General features: G+C 45.1%; 1 protein-coding gene across 2 annotated transcripts; it reads left to right on the top strand.

The window, feature by feature from the left end:
* Window positions 1-681: 681 nt before the first annotated feature.
* On the top strand, window positions 682-23712 carry LRRC32 (leucine rich repeat containing 32). Of its 2 annotated transcripts, XR_015796071.1 has the most exons (4): window positions 682-984; window positions 9679-9769; window positions 19421-21525; window positions 21691-23712. XR_015796071.1 is itself a non-coding variant. In XM_007443467.3 (3 exons), the coding sequence occupies exons 2-3, from the start codon at window positions 9683-9685 to the stop codon at window positions 21347-21349; spliced, it is 2016 nt and encodes a 671-aa protein (XP_007443529.1). In that variant the 5' UTR covers window positions 682-984; window positions 9679-9682; the 3' UTR covers window positions 21350-21614. The 2 variants fall into 2 exon arrangements, 1 of the variants encoding a protein (XP_007443529.1); XM_007443467.3 differs by lacking the exon at window positions 21691-23712 and having other exon boundaries at window positions 19421-21614.
* The last annotated feature ends 1178 nt before the right edge of the window (window positions 23713-24890 follow it).

Genomic DNA, 24890 nt, shown 5'->3' with positions numbered 1-24890 from the left:
CTGCCTGTTCACAAACCTCTATGCCACAACAAAGGTCCTACTCTTGGCAGCAGTTTCTCTCCAAGTGGGCCACAGTACAACCCCCATCATCCCCAGCCAACGTCCCACCTATCCAGAGGGGGTAGGAACTGAATTGCGAAACGGGGAAGAGAATTAGGCTGAGACGGAAGCTGTTCCGCAGTAACGTTAATCATGCTGTCATTTCTGTGGCAACCGAGTAAATTGCTCATTCTTAGAGAAAGTTTCTTTTAAAAAAAAAAGAGTCAGCAGGGCACAATCTTTGCAAGACGGTCGGCCCAGGCTGCGTTGGCACATGGGTGAGGCTTCCCAGTTTCCCAGTGTGGCTTCCTTGCCCGTGCAGAGAAGTTTGCTAGGTCCTGAAAAGAACCAAATCCCGTTGAAGGCGCGCACAATCCTTCTCCGACAAATGTGCCGTTAGCATCGCCGAGCAGAAACAGATCCCTGGGGTGTGTGTGTGTCTCTGCATGTGTGTAGAAACCAGGACGGGGGCTCTTCCTTTGAGGATGCTCGTGTGGGTCCAAGGAGGGAAGAAACATGGCACCTCCCACCCATGATCTTCCAGGAAACCAGACAAGGTAAATAATAGAACATTTTGGCAGCTCACGAGGATGAAACACACCCACCCACCCCACCCACCTTCTCCCTATAAAATCTGTACCCAGCTGAAACTCATGTGCTCCGGAGGAACTTGGAGAGGTTCGTGCGCCTGAAGCCAAGATGAGCTTTGAGAACTTCAGCCTGAGACTAATCTATGAGAAACATTTTTGCTCACCCACTCGGTTCCTTGGGTGACTTAACTTTCCCCCCGCCCTCCCCTTGACTGCTGCTGGTCAGCAAGTCCAACCCATTCCCACCCCCCCACCCCCCCAGGAAAAACTTCTCACAGACTTATCCAGCTGGAGCATCTGGGAAAAAATAGAAAACTGCAGAGAACGTTGAAGTCACCCTTTGCCACAAGATTAGGTGGGTACCGAGAGATTTGATCCATGCGAGACAGGGCTGGTGGGAGGGGGGCCGGTGTGTATGTGCGTGCGTGCGTGGGTCAGGGGAGAGAGAAGTGCAACCAGATGCGGTTGTAATGTTTGGAAACCTCTGCTGGATTTTTTGATCCTGGAATTGCAAGGAGTAAATGAGATATCTGTTCTTTTCTTTTTCCTTATCAGAAGAAAAGAGGGTTGGGGGGGTTGGAGCATTATTGAGTGAAAATTAGGCTGTTTGGAAACTCGTTCTTCTTCTCCACTCCCCACTACAGTGAGAGACTTAAACACACGCTTTCTCAGGTCACCAATTAGTGAGTAAAGTCCCATTCAATGGAACTGGAGCATCTGTTCCAGCAAAGATGTTTAGAATTTAATTGCATGTTTCTCCCCTTCCTTCAATGAACTGTCATCTTATGCAGGATCCTCCCTAATAAATAAGCCCCCTTGAATACAGGGGGACTTACTCATGAGTAACTGTGCCTAAAGGAGCTGCATGAAGGCCAGTACTATTAGCAGAACACACCCTGTATGTCTTATGAAGGTGATGGAAAATGTACAATAGCCTAAACTGGATTCTGAATAAAATAGGACAGCATCGTTCAAATGATTTGAATGTTGGGGAAGTTTCAGACCTGAAAGAAGTTGCCCCTATAGTCTGCTTCACACCACACATTTCACCTGATTACCCAAATAAGTCATTTTCGGATTGGCACAATACTCTTACTGTAAATTAAACTAGCTATGGTTGGCTAAGGCTCTCTCACACACCTTTAGACTAACCAAGGTTATCATTGCCCAAGCTCAACCAGTAAATATATCTGCTGGATTTGCAGTTGACTTGTTTAACCCCATTGCAGAAATGCAGCAGTTCAGTCTTGAAGGGACCTTGTTAAATGTATGGTGTGAATATAGCCATGATATGTCTGGAAGTCTGGATTTGCAAAGAGCTGCAAGCAAAGTTGGTTAGTGGCTATTAGTTGAGCTTTGTTTAACCATCTCTAGGGTCAAACCAAGTCCACATATTGAAATGAATTTCTTTAGGAAGACAGCTCAAATTTCTTAGCAACCTCCAGAAAATGGAAAACCCACACCCTCAAATCTATGATGACTCTCTTAACTAGTGATATTGGCCCAACCAATGTGTCCTCTTCTGATCTGAATTTTAAGCTCAAAGAGAACTGGTGCTCATGATGTGCAAAGCATGAATTCCTCCCCATGGAATAATTCTTTAGGAAGCAACAGCAAGTCATGCAAGTTTTGCTCAACCTTGAGTGCAGGAAAAAAAAAAAAGAATCAAAACTTACACACAAGTCCAACAGATTGGTATGATCTATACTGCCCCATCTTTTAAAACAGAGTGATATATCAAAAGTCACAAAACTGAGCTAACTATGCAATGAAGAGTTGCATATCTGCAAATGGATCAAATGAAAAACCAGAAGCAAAAATGAATACACCTCAAATGCATAATTTGCTAAATTTGTGCTGAGTCATCACTTGCATTTTCTGCTAAATATTGAGTCTTATTTCAGAAAGGGGATACCAGTACTTGGAAATACACCTTGTGAAAGGACTTCTAGAAGACCTGTAAATTAATTATTTCATCTGCATTACCCACAATGGCTATGGGAACATAGACAGAAGAATGGTGATAGTAGAGTTGACCTTAGTCTTAGGCATCTGAAGAAAGAAATGGGGGGGTGTGTGCCAGAGGTCGGCTGCAGGGTACAGCTGTGTATCCCATGTGCTATTTCAGGGACCCACTGGCCCTCATGTCTAGGGAAAGGAGAAATGTCCTGTCCTGGGCTGAACTTAGACATCAGCTGAAACTTCTTCATGAACCAAAACAAGATGCCACCTTGTTTCAATCTCAAAATAGGGAGGAATTTCCTGACCATGGGATCTATGAAGCAATGGATCAGCCAGCTTCCAGGAGTGATGGGGATCCATCACTGGAGGTGCTCAAGCAGAGACTGGGCAGCCATTGGCTGGGATGGTCTGAGAATGCCTGCTCTGGGCAGGAGTTGGACCAAGAGACCTCCAGGGATGAGGTCTCAACTACTCTATGAAGATGGTAGTTATGAAGATACTGCCATCTTGACTTTTTTGACACACTTGCAGGCACCCCTGAGCAAAAGGCATGGTTGGGGGAAATTGTTGTAAATAAGAGCCTAAGTAGCTGACTCTGAATGATTCAGTTGACAGCAGGCAAAGCCTAAGTGAATATCACCAAAGGGCTGTGTTCATATAACACATTAGTCCAGGGTTTCTCAACCTTGGGAACTTTAAGATGTGTGGACTTCTGTTAGTCTACCCATGTATGGTGTTCACACAGTGCATTGGTTATCTTTGTGCAACACAGTTAACCAAGTTAACTAAAGTCTTAACAGTTGCATGTACAGAACCTACTAAGTTTGGTTACATTAATCTTGTTTTGTTTTATGGTTTTGGGAGTTTATGACTAAGTGTAATATATGAACCAATAACATGGTTTAATTGAGTAACCGGATTAGGGCTGATTGGTGAACTTAGGCGTTGCAGCAAATGCTATCCACATGGGCCAGGGTGACATGGTAGGCCGGTAAAAAAATGCATTTTGCACATTAGGTGAATGCAGGCACTAGGTCTTCCCCTGGTTTAGCTGAGCGTGTCGTGAGAATTGATGTATCGCTGACGGTCTGATTTAGAAGGCTCTAAATCACCTCTGCCTTTGCATCGGGACTGTATCCATCCCACCACGTGGAAGTTTCCTTTTCTATATTAAAGAGAAGTGACACCACCCACACTAGTTTTTCGAGCTGTTGGTGGCTATGAATGAATGAATGAATGAATGAATGAATGAATGAATGAATGAATGATTCCTTCTCAGTTATGCCTTGCTAAATTGGGAATATCCAAACCCTGAGGACTGATGCCAGACTGAGATTCTTATGGCTGCATTGCAAGCAGTCACTGTAAGTAACTGAATGATAATAATTTGGGCAGGTAGCTGCTTAACCCATTCTGAGTCTTGTAAGTCACTACTTCTTCTTCTTCTTCTTCTTCTTCTTCTTCTTCTTCTTCTTCTTCTTCTTCTTCTTCTTCTTCTTCTTCTTCTTCTTCTTCTTCTTCTTCTTCTTCTTCTTCTTCTCCTCCTCCTCCTCCTCCTCCTCCTCCTCCTCCTCCTCCTCCTCCTCCTCCTCCTCCTCCTTTTCTTCTCCCCCTCCCCCTCTTCTCCTTCTCCTCCTCCTCCTCCCCCCCAGTGGTTTATCACCCAGAAATCCCTTCTGAGAAGCAAACAAAACCACCTACAGTGTAGTCAACATTGTCCAGTGCGGATGGGGTAGTAAAAAATGTTATGCGTATAAAAAAGGGGCATGAATGTCCCACCTTGCAGGATGACCCTGAGTGAACTGTTTCCTGGCTGAGTTCACAAAACAACATGCCCTAGTTTCAAAGCGGGATGGATAGTTTGTCGTTTACAGTGTTACTGGGACCAAACCCATGGCACCACATATTGTGTGAACCAGGCCATCACATTAAATTGTCATATGGTTTCTTTGTTTAGGTAGAGCCTGCTTTGTGAACATCATAACTGTATTTTGTTATCCCTGGATTACAGACAAAACTGTTATGCGAATGTGGTCTTTTAGTACGCTGAAGTCCTGTGAAGTAATTGATCAATTAAGCAATTGAATGATTCATAATAGTAATAATAATATTTGCCAATTCGCATCCCACCTTTCCTCTTGGAGAGCACTCAAAAGAGCTATAATGAATCAACCCAAACTCTTATAATGAGATACAGATATAGGACTCTTAATATATTCTCTGCTTCAAGAGCAAATGCTCTGCACAGATGTCAGATCTGGACCCAAATCTTCCTACGAAAGCTTCAGCTCCCAAATCCTGTTCTGGGTTAAAACTGGGGTGGGGAGGGGCGGGGACGGAAATTATGCCTAGCATTAGAATGTTATCTCTGGTCATTTCTTAGCTATTTCTCTGGCAGCCCCAAGGGGGTCTCAGGTCCAAAGGGACCAGCGTGGCCCCCATTTCCCATCCAGTTCTCGACTGAATTTGCCTGGGCCTTGTGAATCTGTGGGCTACCACAGCCATTTCCTGTTTAAAGTGTGGAACGGTAACTGTGGTTGACATCAGCTTCTCGGGGATGTGGATTGCGACATAATTCTGACATTTTCATAGCCAAAGGCAGTTCAGCTGGCGCATAACTATTTATTTATTTATTTATGTATTTATTTAAATTTCTATAGCCGCCCCTCTCAAGTGACCTCTGGGTGGCGAACAATCATAAAAACAACACAAGTACAATACAATACAGGAATATATATATATATCAGCCGAGAAAAATTATCCCATAATTATCAATATAAATTGGGAATATCTAAGATCTCAAGAAATGGGGCCCCTCACGCATTTGGGGCCCCAGGCCCAGGCACATAATCAGGTCTTTGGGACCTTATGAAATGCCACAGGATGATTAATTTATCCATTAATAACCTTCCATTCCTCCAGCAAGCTAGCCAGAGCTGAGCCTACCTAATTTGAACAAGTGATTGAATTGCAATGCCTTGCCCTATTGTGGCATGCCAGTCCAACCTGGACAAGCAAGCTGTGGAGAACGGGGAGGATCAGGATGTCATGCACCATCCCCAGATTTGACACATTCGATAGAGTGTCAGAATAAACCATACGTGTGTCAGAACCATACATGGATACACCACATAGACTGGAGAACTTGCAAAAATCACAAACTCAAACAAAAAGTGGAGAATGCATCGGTCCCTCTGTCCATCCATCAAAGCTTCTTCTCACCGGGGTTAGTTAGAGGCTGCCAAGAGCATGGAATTCTGGGACCTGAAGTCCACACATCTTAAAGTTGCTGAGATTGAGAAAGAATTGATTTAGATCAGTGTTTCTCACCTTGGCACCTTTAAGATATGTGGACTTCAAGTCCCAGAATTCCCCAGCCAGCATGGCTGGCTGGGGAATTCTGGGAGTTGAAGTCCACATATCTTAAAGGTCCACATATCTTGAAGTCCACATATCTTAAAGGTGCCAAGGTTGAGAAACACTGATTTAGATGGTCAAACAGACTTTCAAAACTCTCCGTCCAATCAATGGAAAGAAAAAGTGGGTGGATGAATTTCTGCAGGGAGAGCAAATGTTTTCCCCATTTTCAAGGGCAGGAGACCCCCTTAGAATAATCTTAGGATCTCTCCTTGGGGAAAAAAAAATCTGGGAGCAGTTTACTCCTGTTCACCTCCCTTGACAGGCCATTGGGGAGAGGATGGTGCATGAAAAATAGGAGATTTGCACATAGCCATCATGTGGGATAAACACACCGTGCCAGCCAGGAGAAGTTCTAGGAGATTCAGATTCACTCCTCCTTTGAAAGATGTTTCAAAAGCAAATTCGCCTTCCTAAAACTGAATGAGGTTTGTTAGGGGCAAAACGCTTCAGGAGAATTCCCTGGCCCCACAATTAGATGTTTTAATGGAAATACAAATAGTCCCGTTCTGCTTTTAATTGAGACTTTCCTGCAATGGCTTCGCATGTATGAAAAGCAGATGGGGATCACCTGTCAGGGTCCTTCAGGGTTATGCTGTAAGTTGGGCAGCCTGCAAACATTTGTTCTGTTTGCCTCTGTTATTTCCCTGGCTTGATTCTTTGTTTAACGAGGGAAAGTCTTTGATTTGCTTTTAATGTGGTTTTTAATGGCAAGCCAGAGAAAGGGGTTCCACGGCTACTTTTAGTTATACATAATGGTCTTTGTTTAGTTTTTATTGGCTATTGCGGGGGGGGGGCGAAGGGAGGTATTTTACGGACATTAAACATCTTGGATCCACCGAGAGATGCAAACCAATACGCTTTTCCTTGATTTTTTAAAAAGGTGTTTAAGATTCAGCGTCGCTGTTGATGGCTGGGCTGAGCGGCTATTCGCCAGCACTTGGGGTTTTGCAGCAGGACTGCTCAAGCCACTTGGCCAGCCCGGGCGCTGGCAAAACCTCGACTCTGCCCATCTTTACGCTGAATGATTTAAGAGCAGTTCTCCTCCCCAGGCCGTTTGCTCTTTGAATCCTTTGAAAGGTCTTTTGGGAGCGCATCCAGCAGAGACAGAAAGCCTAAAGTAAACACACAGCCGGGCTAATCTCTGCTTGGTTGCACCATAAAATCTACAACGATAAGACAACTATGCTCCAATAGCAGAGTCAGCACATTTTTCTTTCTTTCTTTCTTTCTTTCTTTCTTTCTTTCTTTCTTTCTTTCTTTCTTTCTTTCTTTCTTTCTTTCTTTCTTTCTCCCTCCCTCCCTCCCTCCCTCCCTCTCTTTCTTTCTTTCTTTCTTTCTTTCTTTCTTTCTTTCTTTCTTTCTTTCTTTCTTTCCTCCTTCCTTCCTTCCTTCCTTGCTTGCTTGCTTGCTTGCTTCCTTCCTTCCTCCCTTTCTCCCTTCCTCCTCCCTCCCTCCCTTCCTTCCTTGTGCGTTATAAACAAAAAACTCTTTCTCTCTTTCTCCCTTCCTTCCTTCCTTCCTTCCTCCCTCCCTCCCTCCCTCCCTCCCTCCCTCCCTTCCTTCCTTCCTCCCTTCCATGTCACACACAAAAAATGGATGGCACTTTGATCACACTGTCATAGCTGCCGTCTTGACCTTTTCGAACATAATGTTTTGACAGCCCTGGGTGCAGTGAATGGTTTCAGCATAAACTAGATTGGGCTCCGTTTTCCTTTCTCTTCTCTTATTTCATGGGCATAGCATGGTCGTGGGGATTTTCTCAAAATGACGAGAGGCACGTGGGGAGGTCATGGGGCTGATCCCACCGTTAGGGAGTCGCGTCCTGACATCGTGATGCACATTTTGCTCCCTCCCATTGCAGATGCCTATGAGAATGATGAGTAAGTATGTAGCAAGGGGGCCTGTAGGGAGGGGAGGTCAAAGAGGTCAAGATGGCAGCCACAACCATGGCTTGTTCTTAAAGGGTGGGGCTTTGATTGCACTGTTGTGGCTGCCATCTTGACTTTTTTGCAGCATCCCTCCCATGGGGACACTCCTGATCTGTAGGTACACATTTAAGAAATGATAAGGTGGTTCTTCTTCCTGAATAACCTCACTAACCTGCTCACTCTCTGGAGCAGGTGCCCCCCTAGAGATGGAGTATGACAACATGGCCGTATGAGCAGCATTGACTTGTTCTAATTAATATTTCTTAATTCTTAATTCTGGTCCTAAGTAGTTAATTTGGAAGACCCAGGCTGGGGGTGATAAGCACTACTGTATAGCCAAGATAGACCTAGATTCTGTTGGATGGGTCTGATATCCAGTCTTCCACCTGCATTCCTGGACTTGGCCAATCTTTCTTTTTTAGTAGTTTTTATTAAAAGATGTTACATATATGATAAGAAATACATTCAAAGAAAGAGAAAAAATAGTAAACTAAAAGTGAAAAAGAAAAAAAACGGAGAGAAAAGGAGATAGAAAAAAGAAAAAGAACAGAAAAGAACAGAAAACATGAATGAATGAATGAATGAATGAATGAATGAATGAATGGAATGAATGAATGAATGAATGAATGAATGAATCTATCTATCTATCTATCTATCTATCTATCTATCTATCTATCTATCTATCTATCTATCGTGGCTTCTGATCTTCCTTTCAGTAGTTACACATACAATTCTAATTAAACCTCTCTCCCCAAGATTTCATCATATTCCCTTCTTTCTATAACCTCTTCTTTCGAATCATCAAAACCATAACTCACAAAATCATTTTCTTTTTTATGCAAAACGTCTATCAGGGGTGGACTTGGCCAATCTTATCCCATTGTTATGAAATTGAAAAAAACAGAGGAAGAAACAGTGTTTAATACCCAAAACTCTTACCGGACAAATCTTATCACTGTAAAATCAATTCTACAGCTGAGATACCAGGAGAAACATGTCCAAAATGAAGATTGGGTCTTTGTGTTAATTTTCAGACAAACATCTGAGTTAGCTGTCAGTGTTATCTAGCGCAGGGTTTCTCAGCCTTGGCCACACATCTTAAAGTGGCCAAGGTTGAGAAACACTGACTTAGTGTTTCTCAAGCGGGTGGTCGCCAAATGTGCAGGTCTCCCACTCCCATAATCCCCAGCTAGGACAGCCCCCGTATCGAGTCATCTAGGCATCTTCCAGGACACCAAGACGATAGGTTCTATCGACAGGTTGTTAGCAAACTTCTAAAAACCCAAAAGGAAATGGATAAGGCAGTGTTTCTCAAGCTTGGTCACTTTAAGATCTCTGGACTTCAAGAGATCTTAAACTTCAGGTGACCAAGGTTGAGAAACACTAAATAAGGTACCTTTGCTAGAAAGAGAGGAAGGCAGAGCTAGAAAGGGCGGGCGAGAAACGGATCCTTTTAGTTTTTAAAAAGTGGCTGAGATGGAACGTAGGGGTCTAATCCGTGGAAATGATAGCACAAGCAAAACAGTGAACTTCTCAACAGCCCACATCTGGCTTCACCCTTAGGCAAAGCATTTGGAGCCCAGACCAGCTTCTGCAGCTGGATGTGGACTCTGCCAAATGCTAGTGAAATTCCCACTGCGTGCGCCAGCTATTGACGTTCACCCAGGCTTGACTTTTCTGCTAGAGTTTCCCCTGTGTAGTTTGATCTCTAACCACTGCTCCTTTCTCCCTTTCTGCAGAGCCATGAGATTTCAGCTCTTACTCTTCCTGGTGGTGCTAAACGGGGGAATCTCAACTTATCGACCCCTGAAATTGTCACCCTGTGAAATGGTAAGTGGGGGGGAGCCATTAAAAATAAGGAAAAGTAATTTGCCTTCCAGAGCTTTGTGACATTCCTAGAATGATCTAATTAATCTAGCATAATGTATTCCCGGGGGTGTCTGGGAGGGTCAAAAAAGTCAAGATGGTGGCTCCGATTGCGCGACAGAAGCCCAGCCACGTTTTACATGCTGTAAAAAAGGGACAAAGGCTCCATTGCACAGTTGCAGCCAACGCCTTGACTTTTTTGACCTCCCTGCCAGTGCTCCTGATATATTATTAGCTTTTGCTGTCCAATTTTTTTTTTTTTTACTTTCTTTATCTCTTTTTCTTGGTTCTACCGGTTTCTTTCTTCTTTTTAAAAGTTAAAAAAAAAAGATCTAAAACAGTGATTGGTAAATTTGTTGGAGGCTGCCTGTAATATTTTGGATAGATTGTAAAGATTGCAGTTGAGATGATGAGGAAGATGAACTGGAGGAAATGCTAGAATTTCCATTCAGCAGGTTGCAATTATTTTAAATGTTTTAAGCTACTTTTAAGTCATTTGCTTATGTCTCCCACCTCAAAATATCAGGGCTTCCCATTGCAAAATGCCATTGATTTTTGTCTGTTGAGTGGGCTGCAAAAAAATTGGTTGAAAATGTTGCTAAGATCTGTGCAACGGTACAGAGCCTGTCTTCAAATATTTTACAAATAAGATTACTGAAAAATGGCTGCATTCACACATCACGTTCAATTGGCCAGTGAATTAATCCATTTTCTGGACTCATGCCCTACGTTGAATCATAAACCAGTGAAACGGCTGGGTTTGCCATCACCCATCCCATAAAACAAGCCATGCAGGCTAAAACTAACCCAGTTTAGCATGTGTGAATGCAGCTGCAAGGTTTTTAACTGAACTAGTTAAGGGTGTTGTGCAAACTCCAGCCAAAGAGTGATTGAAGGCTGTCTTCTGAATTAGAGCTGATGCAACATTTGGATTAAAGCCTCCAGCTTTTGTGCGGTTTCAGCATTCAAAATCCAGAATCAACATCTCCATTTCCTATCTATAGCAAACAGATCAGTTCCACCATCCAACATCACTGTAATGATGCAACCCAGGAAAAACGAGATCACTTTATCAGTTCTTTCCGGACATGCTGTCCAGATGGGTTGGAGAGCATTTCTTATCCCCTTGCCAGCCAGCCTGGGAAGATGGGAGTTGTTGTGGTGTAACATCTGGAGGTCATGAGGCTGGGGAGATCTGGGCTTGATTCTGCAATGAGTAGATGTAGTGGTCCTTGGCAAAACATGCTTAGTATAAGGCAGTGTTGTCCAAACTTGGCCACTTTAAGATGAGTAGACTTCAACTCCCAGAATTCCCCAGCCAGCCATGGGAGTTGAAGTCCACTCATCTTAAAGTGGCCAAGTTTGGACAACACTGGTATAAGGTTACCATAATGAGGTTGTAAAAATCCAGATGAACACTAGATGACAGCAAAGTGATGCAGAAAACTATCTATTTGCTGCAATCTAGTTATTGTCCTTGAGAGTGAAGATATCAAAGTGGTAGAGAGCTTCTGCCTTGTAGGATCCACCATCAACAGTGAAGGAACAAGCAGTTAAGAAATACGCTGCAGACTAGCACTTGGCAGAGCAGCCAAGAAGCACTTGGAAAAGATATTCAAATGTCGTGATGTGTCTATCCCTACAAAGATCGGAATTGTGCAAGCCATGATTTCCCCTGTGACCCTCGATGGAAGCCAAAGTTGGACTTCGAAGAAGCAGGCTAGGAAAAGTATTGACACTTTTGAACTCTGGGGTTGGAGAAGACTCCTGAGAACACCACGGACAGCCAATAGATCATTGAACAAAATCCAGAGTCCTCGCATAAGGCATAAATGACCAGGCTCAAATTATCCTACTATGGACACCTTACGTGAAGACCTAGCTCTCTGGAAAAATCAATAATGTTGTGAAAGGAAGAGCAAGGAAAGAGAAGAAGAGAACAAGGGGGAGGGACTCAGTTACAGCAGTGATGGGTGAACCGTTATGAGACCTGAAGGACCAGGTTGGGGCAGATCCTCCTGGAGAAGGTCTATGTATGTGGCCACTAAGAGTCCACCCTGACTTGATAGTACACAATCAATCAAAAATCAGTCATCACCTGGAGTTTTGCAGCCTAGCTAAAATAGCCCTAACTTAGTAGGAAAGCAGTTCTGACATTCTTATCCAAGGGTATCTCGTTTCACTGCCCCATCCTACTCCAAGTTGGAAAAGAAAAGTCCTAGGACACACCCCAATGGCCATAGTAACCATGCAATCGACGGGTCTTCTGCTGGTGGTAGAATAAATTTGCCGCCCTATTTTCAAGCCATCTTCTAAGCAGTCATTGGGGATGTCTTCTCAGTTTTAGGCGGGACAAATCGAGGAAAGCAGTTGGTGGATACCCCAGGATGAATGTGGGCAGGGATTTGGAATGGCATGTGGGGCCACCTGCCAGGTTGCTGAATTAGCAGGTCGCTCTTCTGAAAGAACGCTATACCCGTGCCCAATAATGGCCTGAATGAGAGGCTGCAAGCGTAGAGGAAGGATGCGAGGGGGCTGACCCAGGAGGGGGCAATCGATATTGAGCGTGTTCTGCTCTCAGTTAGTGCTGGAAGGAAACGGTGAATGGTCCGCAGTGAATGGCCAGGGCTTGTGGCACCCAGAAGTAGTCTATGGAGGAGGGGAAAAGGTGGAGGAATCGACAAAATAGCATTCTCCTGCCCAAGTCATAAAAACAACAAGAAGTCCAGCCACAGAAAACTCTTTGTTCGCTGAAGCAGAAGAAAAGCTGCCTTGCGCTCATCGGCGACAGAACCAGAACCCAACTTCCTTTCCCAGTTTACATCAACTATCTGCCCAGCCCAGGACTGGCACTCTAAAGTTTCTCAACCTTAGCAACTTTAAGATATGTGGACTTCAACTCCACGTAGTTGAATGTTAGGCTTCAGTGAATGGTGGTACTGGAGGAGTGTGCAGTTAAAAAAGTCAGGATGGTGACTACAAGGGTCCGACTGGTTCCCCCTTATTTTTAATGTGCATCACTCCGTATTCTGTGGTTACTCCTGTGACGTTGGAACAGGGTTGCTCAACCTTGGCCACTTGAAGATGTGTGGACTTCAACTCCCAGCATTCCCCAGCCAGCCATGTGGCCAAGTTTGGACAACACTGATTTTAGTGAAAGGAATGAGAGTGGGGAAGGAAAGCCAATTGCAAGAAGGAAAAACACAGGACCAGTATTACCTCAGCCCCAAACGCTCTATGGAAGAAACAGATTTGAATGGTTTTCCAAAATGTTAAAGGTGCAGTTAGGGTAATAACATAATCTCAGTGTTTCTCAATTTTAGCAGTTTTAAGATATGTGGACTTCAACTCCCAGAATTCCCCAGCCAGCATGGTTGGCTGGAGAATTCTGGGAGTTGAAGTCCGCACATGTTAGCTAGGGAATTCTGGGAGTTGAAATCCACACATGTTGGCTGGGGAATTCTGGGAGCTGAAGTGCACACATCTTAAGGTTGCTGAGGTGGTCAGGTGGTCCTGTGTAAAACCTAGACTTAGGCCGTACAGGCATTTATGGGTCAAAAATTGGACCCACAAAAGAAATTGGTAGCTGGTGCAATGTCTGCGATGTAAGTGTGATTCCCACCGAAGCAGCTCTCCAAGCTGCATTCAGTATCAACTGTGGGTAGTCTTCAAGGGCAGCCCTTAGTAGAGGGCTTTGCATCAATCTAAACTCAAGACAGTGGGAGCATAAGTAACTGTCTCAATTTAGGAACAATTCAAAAGCCGTTCTAAAAGACTATGGTGGCAGTTACTTGAGCTTCATACTTGCAGGGGCCATATCTGAAGCGTAATTTTGTGTTTGAAGAGATCATTGAAATGCTCTTGTTCATTCCAGGCAGCAAAACTCCTCAGTAAAAATATAACGACACGTGTTATTTCTAGTAGTGTGCAAAACCCACTGATCTAGGAGAAAAAAAATTTCTGGGCATCACCAAAACATTTGACTTTTCTTCCAGAAATGCTGATCCAGGTTGGGTTTTGGTCATTTCTTCTGGAAAAAGAAGTGGTTCATGGTGAGTTTTGCAGATCCCCAGTTATCTTTATTTCAGATAACTTTATTTTATTAACCGATTGCTATGCAATTGGCTTCAGTAGGGAAAAAATGGAGAAATAATTACACTGATATCTAAAATAGCCAGACAAATGTAGGAAGGGTGAGGAGAGTGTTCAAAAGAATATTCTGGCTCCAGGCCTTTCAAGGTCTGAAAAAAATCCATATCCCCAGTTATTTCTGTGTGGAACCTCCATTTTAACACCATTTCCTCCTAACTGTGGGAAAGCAATGTCACAAAAGGTCTCCAGGATGGAAACAACTGAGATCATTATGAGCTGTCTTCAGAGTCAGGATGCCAAGACTCTTAAGGGTCTGCTGCTGGAGGCAGATATCTTTTTGTCTGGTGTGTCAGTGACATGCTCACCAAGAGATGCACACTCATTCTGCATTACTCACTGATGCAACAACACAGCCAAGCTTCTTGGAAGAGCTCCACCCGGCCTTGCCTACTCTTGATTGGTCGCCTTCTGGGCAGATGTTCTGGGGTAGGTTTTTCTTAGTAGCAGGCCTTCTGAAGAACTACAGCATGTGTCATAGAGCGAAAGATTCACATGGCTATTGCATTCCCGCCTTCTCAACCTGAAGTCTACAATGTCCTTCTGAAGTCAGGAAGTAAGAAGGTGAATCTGAAATACAGTGGAAGCTCAGTTTACGAACTTAATTCGTTCTGTGACTCTGGCCGCAACTCGAATTGGTCGCAACCCGAAGGAAATTTCCCCATAAGGTTCAATGTAATTACCGTTAATCCGTTCAGGCATGGAGGACAGGGAGGCGGCTACTGCTTGGAGGGAGAGTCCCGCTCCCTACGACCACGTGTCAGGGGCGGAAAATGGCCGCGGACCACGTGTCAGGGGTGGAAAATGGCTGCGGACCACATGTCAGGGGCGGAAAAATGGCCGCGGACCACGTGTCGGGGCGGAAAATGGCCGCGGACCACGTGTCGGGGCGGAAAATGGCCGCGGACCACGTGTCGGGTGGAAAATGGCCACCGACCACGTGTCAGGGGTGGAAAATGGCCGCAGACCACGTGTCGGGTGGAAAATGGCCGCGGACCACGTGTCGGGCGGAAAATGGCCGCCGACCACGTGTCAGGGATGGAAAATGGCCGCGGACCACGTGTCGGGGCGGAAAAATGGCCGCGGACTGTGTCACGGGAGGGAAAATGGCCGCGTATCCTGTTTGTACCCCGAGGCGGAGTTCGCAAACCGAGGTAAATTTTTGCGGCCAGAGCTGGTCGTAACCTGAAAGTTCGTTAACAGAGGCATTCGTAACCCGAGGTACCACTGTACCACCTTTCACTCCCACCAGAGATTTCCCCAGCAATTGGAAGGGCCTAGGCCAGTTTCTTTGCATGGATGGGTACTTTGGCCAAGACGCTTGGGTTATACTCTGAAAACAAGACATCTGGCAAATGATATTAACCCCAAAGCAATCTTGCTCTTTGGGACCTCAGCAGCTGTCTCCATCATCTCCAAGTGCTGAGATGTCACCAGATCTGAGGACACCTTGGATTAGGTGGTTCTTGGTTGGCCATTAGCCCAGTCAGATGTCCTTGGAGCGCAGAATCACACGGGTTAGTCCAGAGATCCCATCTGATAAATGGCTGACTCGCTCTCTGCTTTCCCTAGCAATTGTCTGGTGGTATCCTATGAGGTTTTGCATCAAGGCAGCCCTGTCCAAGCAGCAGTACATGTGCTTGGGATGTGGCAGCCCATCCTTTTTTGGGAGGTGTGTTCCGGGCTATCGGGTTCTTGAGAAGGAGTTCTGCAGGAGAGAGGCAAGCTTTTTCAGCCGCTCTGTATATCCATCTCTATTCCCTGGAGGAATAACTGGGCAAGGTGGAAAGGGCCCACCTTTGACTTGTTGTAGAGTTCATACAACGCAACTGACTGGGTGTGGGTCAAAATTCTCAACCACCACCACCACCACCATCACCACCACCATCACCACCACCACCACCACCACCACCTTCTCCTCCTCCTCTCCTCTTCTCCTCTCCTTCTCCTTCTCCTTCTCCTTCTCCTTCCTCCTCCTCCTCCTCCTCCAAGGAATTTAGAGATACATCAATAAAGTATATTCTGGGAGCTGAAGTCCACACATCTTACAGTTGCCAAGTCTGAGAAACACCAACCTAACCTATCAAGGAGCTTAACCAATCAGTTGACACCTGGACAACCTCAGGATCACTCATGGTACCACAGCAGAAACCTCTTCGGCATGAGGAGAACACCTTTACCCTGAAGTAAACCCTGGTCTACCCACACGAGTAACAAAATATCAAGGCCCTCGTAGGCTCTGAATTCCCAAAGCAGGGCTGGGTGGTTTTGCTCCCTGTTCCCATAAATACTAGCCTCACCAATACATACATTTCTGCAGCCATAGCTGTTCATACGAAGACCCTGTGAGATTACGTGTGCCATGTTGTCATGACACAAATGGGGCCCCATCATGCAATTTGCCTGATGATGTCATGTTGCTCATGATGTCACCCCCTTAGCCAGCTAATGAAACAAGGAGACCCATATTTTTGGAAAACAATTCTCCTATACTATATCTACAGTGACCATGCATCCTTTATTATAAAAGACAGTTCTTTATTTCTGAAAGCTACCCTTTAGATCAGGGTTCCTCAACCTCAGCAACTTTAAGATGGGTGGACTTCAACTCTTAAAGTTGCTGAGGTTGAGGAGCCCTGCTTTAGATTGATTTATTTTTCTTTTCCTTTCTTTTGGTCACTTCACTTTTACTGTATAAATGGTGGAATTTGACAGATCTTTTTAAAATCAATTTATATCTACTGTTTGATCTTTGATATTTTTATTAGAAGATGCATTATTGCAAAGTTTGTCTTGGTTTTGCTCTTGACTTTTCCTTTGTCCTGCCAAGTCATCAACCTAAACAATTACATTTTTGATCCTTGGGAACCTCTTTCAGATTTGCCCCCTTTTCAGGTGGGTTCTTTATTTTTGCCAAGAAAATAGAGTCACCGGAACGAGACCCTTCGAACGGCGTCACAAAATTTGGAGATATTTGCGTTTCAATGGGTGAATTAGATTGGAGGGGTGGCAGAAGCCATTTTGCTCGAAAATGGAGGTCAAGCACATGCATTCATCGTTCTGTTCAAATGCGAAGCCATCAGAGTTCGTTGGGGAAACTAGTTCACCCTTTGAACCTCCCATCTCCTTTGGTGATTGTTCCTCCTCTGACAACCTGTGCATGGCCAACCTTTTGGCCCTTCATTTCCATGGGAGTCACGCTCTCTGTTCCCTGGAAAGTTAGAATATGCTATCCCTAACATGCCTCAATTTAAAAAGAAATAAAAAAAACTCCACTGGAGAAATCCAGGGAATGACATAGCCTATGTGGGATTGTTCCTCCATGCGAACGCAAGACATCCTGTTTTCTTTCTACATTCTTTCTCATCCCCTCTGGGAATCCCCTTAATAGACTGTAGTCACTCCATCAAGGGGCTATGTCTGTCTCTAAGAACAAAAGCAAAGAGGAACAGGAGTCTGGACAAACTTAGAAGAAGTTCAGGAGGAGTGTCTGGAGAAGAGGAGAGCCCCAGTGCCAGAAAGGAAATAGCTGTCCAGTCTACATTTGGAAGTTGTTATGGGATGGGGGATAGTTACAGACTCTAATAATAGATGCAACAGCGAGGGAAAAAAAGAGCAGGAGGAGATGCTGGTCAAGAAGAAATGGGAAGAACGTTATTTATGAAAGCTAACTCAGTAGATGCTTAGTCAACTCTTTCCTACAAACATATCCATCTCACTCATGAGTGTCTGGAGGGAGCATGGGGGCAAGTGACAAAGCGGGCATCATGACATCGTGGCCCAAAATGGGTGACTAACTTGTGTCCGACAGCAGGACCCAAGTACATAAGCATAGATTTGTGCTATGACGTCACTGCACACGTGCTTCATTTGGACATCATCTTGGTTTGCTGAGGATGCCCATGGCCGGGGGTCTTTCACTAACCTGGTGAAGTGGGGGAGGCAAGCACTGCCACACTTCCTCCACTTGTTTGAACAGGTTAGAATTTGCAATCCTCTTCAGTCTCCAGTTCTGTGCATTCTATTATAATTATGATTTCTGTGGGACCTCTAGTCCAAGTAGATACTGCCTGTCCGAGACATGGAGGCAGAGAATACTGTACATGGCAAAAGTATTATGAAGGGCATCTGGAGGGGGCTTGGAGGCAGGCCTTCTCTGCTGGGGCTCCTTTGGAAAAACGAACCCCCCCCAAGAGAACGGTACCCTCCCTTTTGATTTTTAGGGAGCTAGGAAAAACCTGGTGGTTTGGGGGGCTTATTTTGCATTTTTAGTTTTGCTTTGGTGTTGTTGAAGTTTGAAGTTCATCATATGTGCATTAACTAAATAAATAAAATTTTAAAAAGGGTGACACATGGGGCTAATAGGATTGTTGTAACATTATTATTATTGTTGTTAAGAATAACAATCACATTAGCACGGTCCATCACTCATCCCAGATAATACTTACTCTCTTCAACTTTTACCACCCCAAACGTTTTCCAAAACGTCCAGGTCTTTACTAGCTTCCTAATGTTAAATAATGTTGTGGTGGTTGTTTACACACCGTCTACCAGATAGTTCTGTCTGGATTTGGTACATCTGACTATCGGATCCTTCCCAAGGATTTAAGATAAAGATGTCGCTGTAATTCATGTGCTCTTCCAAACGATGCCATTTTTTGTAGCCGATCACTTGAGTTCCTGCTGCCAATTCCTCTGGGGTCTGTGGGTGTTTCCAGATCTTTTAGGATGGTACCAAGTGAACCAACCATTATTGACACCACGACCACCTTCTTTTTCCAGATTCGCTCAATCTTCAGCCGAAGGTCTTTATGTCTTCCTGTTTTTTCTCATTCTTTCTCACTGACCCTTTTATCTCCGGCTATTGCAATGTTAATTATCCATACTTGGTTCTTTGTTGTTTCTATTATTATTAGTCTGAATGGTTTTGTAATCTACTTAGGACCAACTGACTAAAGCCACCTAGAGTTCCCAGTTGTTTTTTTTTAATCCGTTCAATCGTGTCCGATTCTCAGAGACAAAATAAGTCAGTGGCCGTGAGGTTCCCCAAAAGGCTCAGTGGGGCAAACTGTTATCTTGATTATTTCTTTGGGGGCTTAGTCTACTGTATTGTGCCAACTCAGCCCATTTAGTTTACAATTCAGTGTGAACCTAGAACATGGTTTAATTCAGTAACCAGGTTAAACATGTTGTGAGAATGCAACCCCGGGACATAGTAGCCTTCCTTCTTCTGGGAATACCTAGATTTGCACCTCCAATAAACTTAGAAGGGGTCAAGTTGGGAAGGAGTGATGTTGGTTATTAACACAGAGGGATCCTTTAGCAGAACACCCATTTTGCACACAACACACCCTGAGTTCAGCCCCTGCTGGAAAACTCTTCTATACAGAACCGGTCTGTGAGTGTTCTTCTCCAGTGTGAATATCATCACAATTTATATTCCCCTCTCTCTTTTCTTTCCCACAGAGAAACTTGGAGGCATTTTGTCAGGGCATGGAGCTTCACCAGGTGCCTACAGAGCTTCATCCCAATGTGTATAAAATTGACATCTCTGGGAATAAGATTCAGAATATCACGGAGAGGCCCCTGACCTTTTACGCCTCCCTCCGATATTTAGACCTAAGTTCCAACCTGATTGGTTTCATCAAGCCTGGGGTCTTTGCAGAGATGAAGAACTTAGAGGACATCAATTTGGCCAACAACCAGCTCTTTCTGTTGGCTCAGGAGGATCTGTGGATTGGATTACTACCCCAAGTCAGGACACTAGATCTGTCTCGCAACAGTCTCTACAATGGGATGGCAGAACATTTCCTTTACCACGCCCCCTCGCTTCAGATTCTTTCCTTGGCAGAGAACAGCATCATACATATCTCCCAAAGCATATTTCAGGGGTCTCCAGAGCTGGTTGAAATCAACCTGCACAACAATATGATTATGGAGATAGAAGAAGGAAGCTTTGAGAGCCTGTCGCATCTCTCCAAACTGAATCTTTCCATGAACTCACTCACTTGCATCACTGAGTTCAACCTCAGGCAGTTGGAAGTTCTTGATCTCAGCCGGAACAGCATTGAATCCTTCCATTCTACCAAATCAGAGGAAGACTTCAACTTGATCTGGCTTGACCTGAGTGAGAACAAGCTTCTTCGGTTCCCAGTTCTTCCTCAAGTCAATAAGCTGGCTTATTTGAACCTAACCAAGAACATAATGCAATTTGTTATGGTGGAATCACCCAGCGATGTGGAATATCAATGGCAGGATGGGCCTCGGTATCACTTGGGCCAGGATCAAAAGACCAATTCACATTCTCCATACTTGCCCGCCCTGATATACCTGGACCTGAGTTATAATGAGATCAAATCCATCCCAAGAGAGTTCTTTGCTTCCATGTTTGCCCTTCAGTTCCTTAATTTAAGCAAAAATTGCCTGCAGACTTTTGTGGCAAGCAATGAGCTGGCCTCGTTGTCTATCCTTGACATTAGTTGTAACTCTTTGGAGAACCTTCAACTGGACACCAACAACTTGGGCGTTTTGCAGGAGTTCCACCTTCAAGACAACCATCTTCAAGAGCTACGTTCAGATATCTTTCAAGGCCTCCCACATCTCCAGTGGCTTAATCTCAGAAACAACAAGCTCAGCCTATGTGACTTGCATTCAGGAACGGGAAGACAACGATTTTCATCCAAGGACCCCCACGGCTGCGTCTCATTCGTGCAAGTTCCTGAACTTCAATATTTGTATCTTTCTGCCAATCATCTGAAGAACCTGCCCGTGTACAGCTTCTTTGGAACAAAGCTCAGGGTATTGGATATCTCCATGAATTGGGGACTTCAGATAGAAGCCAAATCATTGGCGGGCTTGGAATTCTCGCTGGAATATTTGGATTTACACGGAAATGGCCTGACGACTCTGAATGTGGACTTTCCTCTTTTCCCTCACCTCAGATATCTCAATCTATCGGACAATCGCCTTAGCTGGTTGGCTCCTTGGTCAGAGAACTGCTGTGTCCTGGAAGTCTTAGATCTGCAAAACAACAGCTTCAACAGCTTGAAAAATAGCCAGATCCCAGCCCTGGAAAAAAATCTACGGAATTTGTACCTGGTGGGGAACCCGCTCAGTTGTTGCGGGAACATCTGGCTCTCTCATATGATCCACAAAGCCGTGGTGGAGATTCCTAATTTAGACCTGGTCAAGTGCCAGTACACCGGGGGTTTTGGGTTTGAGGAAGAAGTGCACGTGAGCCACGTCAAGCCGGAGGACTGCGAGAGAGAAGACCTCAAGAAAATCAGCCTCTTGATTTTGCTGGCCACCCTCCTGGTCCTCTCACTGATCGTCGTGGGAGTCGGCTTGGTTTGTTGTTATCGGAGGCACTTATTCGGACGCCATTATAAGGCGTAGGCCGAGAGCCCTTTCAGGATGGCATTTCCATCTTTGGGGCACCGGATCACGTGGAGCCAAAGGGGCGATCCGATTCGATTCGATTCCACCAGGGAGTTTTCGAAAGGCTGTGAAAGTTTGGAGTATGGGGTTGTGACTCATTCACACGCCCAAATCCTCACTGGGGGATGACATTTGTGAGAAACCATGGGGCCAACATGCTCCTTTATAGGTCTAGACCAGTGTTTCTCAACCTTGGCCACTTGAAGACGTGTGGACTTCAACTCCCAGAATTCCCCAGCCAGCCATGCTGGCTGGGGAATTCTGGGAGTTGAAGTCCACACATCTCAAAGTTCCCAAAGTTGAGAAACACTGGTCTAGAAGATAAACCCACAGGGTTCTACTCCAGACAATCAATATTTGGGGCACAGGCCATTCACCCTTACATTTTTAAAAAATGCACATTTTTTATTCCGCAATACCTCCCCACCCCCCTTAAAATAAATACAAAAAAAAGAGAGGCTGCAGTTGGTCCGTGGGTAACGGGCAGGGCCCGCTGCCTTTACAGTACCCTAAGACTGTTATTTTAAACTTTTTTATATCGAGTTGCTCTGAGTCGGATATTATCAAGTCAGCAGCAGCGCCTCCAAATCTCTGAGAAAAAGAAATGGGAAGCCACGGGGGAGATGTGAGGTCTGGAGATTGACTGTTTTTGCGCAGAAGATCTGGGCTTTATCAAGGTGGTGCGTCTCCGGTGGCTAGTCCCCCAAAGGGGGTTGTCGTGAGGCTCAAAACTCTCGTATGCTGGTTAAATCAACGTTTCCCAATCTTTTATATTTAGACTCTTTTCAAAGCAGGGTTCAGAAGAGACGGCAAGAGGAAAGATCTGGATCTGCTTTCTTTTCAGAATGGAAGGTAAATGAAGAAAAACGTCCCTCGCCTAGGGTCATCCGATGGGCTGTACAGGGGAGGGTTGGGGGTCAAAAAAGTCAAGATGGCGGCCACGATGGGGCAATTGAAGCTCTGCCTGTTTTTTATGCATTGCATATAAAGAACTGGCGGAGCTCCGAGGGCACCACTGCGGCCGCCATTTTGACTTTTCTGACCACGCCCTGCAGGCCCCCCTGCTCAGCAAACAGGAGGGTCTGAGGAAATCCAAAATATGGACATCATCAGTATCGTTCTTACATTTGGACTGACAGATTTTATTGCCAAGAATGAAGAAATGGAGGGATCCTTTCAAAGAAGCAAAGTATCATAAAATCACACTCAGCTGCTGGTGACTTCAAAGGCCTGCCTTGTTTTTTTTAGCAATGATACAAGAAGTATTTCCCTTGTTTTGGGTTTCTTGGGGGGGGGGGGGTTTCTCCAGACTTGCCTATTTTTTTTCCTGGGATCTCCTAGTGGTCTCCCATCCAAGTCCAAACCAGCCTAACTTTGGTATTTTTCTTCCTGAAGATTGTCTAGGTACTGCCACTTCCTGTAAACTTTGTACCCATATTTTGGATGCGGACCCTTCCATGTGTGGGGCCTGGGACGATTTCCCTGTTTAAAAAAAGTTTTTTTTTTCTGGCCACGGGTGCAGTTCGACAGGAGCGCACAGCTGAGGATCGAAGGATCAAACTACCTCTCTCCGTTTTTGTGATCCTTCTCTGCAGCAAGAAAGGAATGTGAAGGGGGTTCGTGTCTGGGCAGGACAGGGGGCACCCCACACTGCGTCTGTGGAAATGCCTAATTGCTGCACATTGGGAGGGCATCGTGTGGGCATGTATGTGTGTGTGCGAAATTGTGTTTTAGTGGCTGTGTTCACAGAATATGCATGAAAATCCAGAGCGTAGAAGTATTCCCACAGCAAGCTAAGGTTGCTGGGGTTATTTTACTTTATTTGGGGAGGGGGCTTAACATAACATGCAATCTCAGCCCCTTTGGTCAACGCACGTTTCACAAAAAGCCAGGACATGGGTTAATTCAGGAACCGGGTCAGGCATATTGTGTGAACACAGCCGATATGAATGTATGAATGGAGGTGTCTGCAGGGTATGGTCAAAAAGGTCAAGCAGGCAGCCATAATGGTGCGTTTGAAGCTCTACCTGTTTTTTATGTGTGATGCATCGCTGTGGCCACCATCTTGACTTTTTTGACCCCACCCCGCAGGGACTCCTGAACAAGGCAGTGTTTTCTTTTAGCCTTGTCTGCTGGATCGCCGGCGTCGGGCAGGAGTTGGGGAAAGGGAAACCAGATTAACATGGAAGATGCTGGTTTGATTGATCCATGTTAAACCCCAAACTGGATTAATACAATACAGTGGTTTTGTTCAGGAAAATGCTTTGTCTAAACAAATAAACTATATTATGACATACTAGGGTGACCTGCTTCTGATAGCCTGCTAAAAAAAGGGCTGGGTTCCCACAACCAGGGAAGCACAGACTACCTTACCCATTTTAGCAGATTACTCTGTTGTGTGAATCCTCCTCCTCCTCCTCCATTTTTCCCTTTATTTTTGGTGAAGGTGGCGTATATACCTGATGCTCCCACTTCCTTATTTCCCTACCACAACAACCCTGTGAGGTAGACCGGGTGGGAGGGAGGGAGAGGGTGGCCCAAATCCACCCTGCCGGTTTTCATGCCTAAGGCAGGACCTGAACTCACCATCTCTCAGTTTCTAGTCCAGCACTTTCACTACTGTTCTGAATTTTGGCTGGTCAACATTTGGCATCGCTGCCTACCTTGCAGGCTTGCTGGCATGTTGATAAAATGAGGGCAGAGGTTTAGACGTGCTGCCTTGCACTCCGAGGAGAAGGCAAGATATAAATGGAATAATATATCAAAGATCTAAATAATGGTCCCTGGATTATATACATGAATACAGCCCTTGGCGTAGAAAACAATCCACATTCTTGTGCGAAGACTATAAAGGGGAAAATCCTGCAATAGCACCAGGTGAATGGGACCTGGGAGGAGACACAGACCAACAAGCAACAGGTCCTACCTTGCAGGGCCGTTGCACGAGGCCTGCAAAGTGGGTCGAGGACCTTTGTGGCACCTGTAACTCACCAGCCCCATTTGTAGTTTTTGTTCCGTGCAGCTGCAGGCACATCTGGGCTGCGCGTCTTTGCAAATCGATCGATGGGCCCCTATAAGAATGAGCGGAGGGGGTGAAGGATAGCCTCAACCGTGAACTCCGGCTTTCCAAGAGGCTGAATCACAGTGCAAATTCTGCAAATTTCGCTGGAATGAATTAGTCGCTCCGGCTGCCTTGAGAATCCCCTGGGGGAAAGCGAGGTTTGAGTCACGGGTGCAGTCTGCTCGATAACGCGTCTCTGGAAAGGCAGCCTGGACCTTGGATCTGCGCCCAGCATAGACAGTATTTTTGGCCTGCTCTCCGGCTATTGTTCCCCAACAAACAGGACACAACTGTGGCTGGGGGGGCTGGGGGAAAGAAAAAACCGCAAACATGTGGTAGCCATTGTCCTTTGGGGGAAGAAATGTGACGGTAGCAAAAAAAAAAAAAAATTAAGTTAAAGGGAAAGGTAGCCAGCTGGATATTTTCTTTTGGGTGCTT

This window comes from Python bivittatus, unplaced genomic scaffold, assembly GCF_059951505.1.
Source record: "Python bivittatus isolate LINGU-HERP-01145 unplaced genomic scaffold, Pbiv_v1 ctg000340_np1212, whole genome shotgun sequence".
Lineage (NCBI taxonomy): Eukaryota > Metazoa > Chordata > Lepidosauria > Squamata > Pythonidae > Python > Python bivittatus.
Note: the sequence above shows the minus strand (reverse complement) of the source record. Positions and strands in the feature narration are given on the sequence as shown.

Bases quoted from the DNA above. Each gene is read 5' to 3' on its own strand.
- LRRC32 (XM_007443467.3), top strand. From the start codon at position 9,683: ATGAGATTTCAGCTCTTACTCTTCCTGGTGGTGCTAAACGGGGGAATC. The intron at 9,770-19,420 runs GTAAGTGGGGGG...TCTTTCCCACAG, and splicing joins AATTGTCACCCTGTGAAATG to AGAAACTTGGAGGCATTTTG.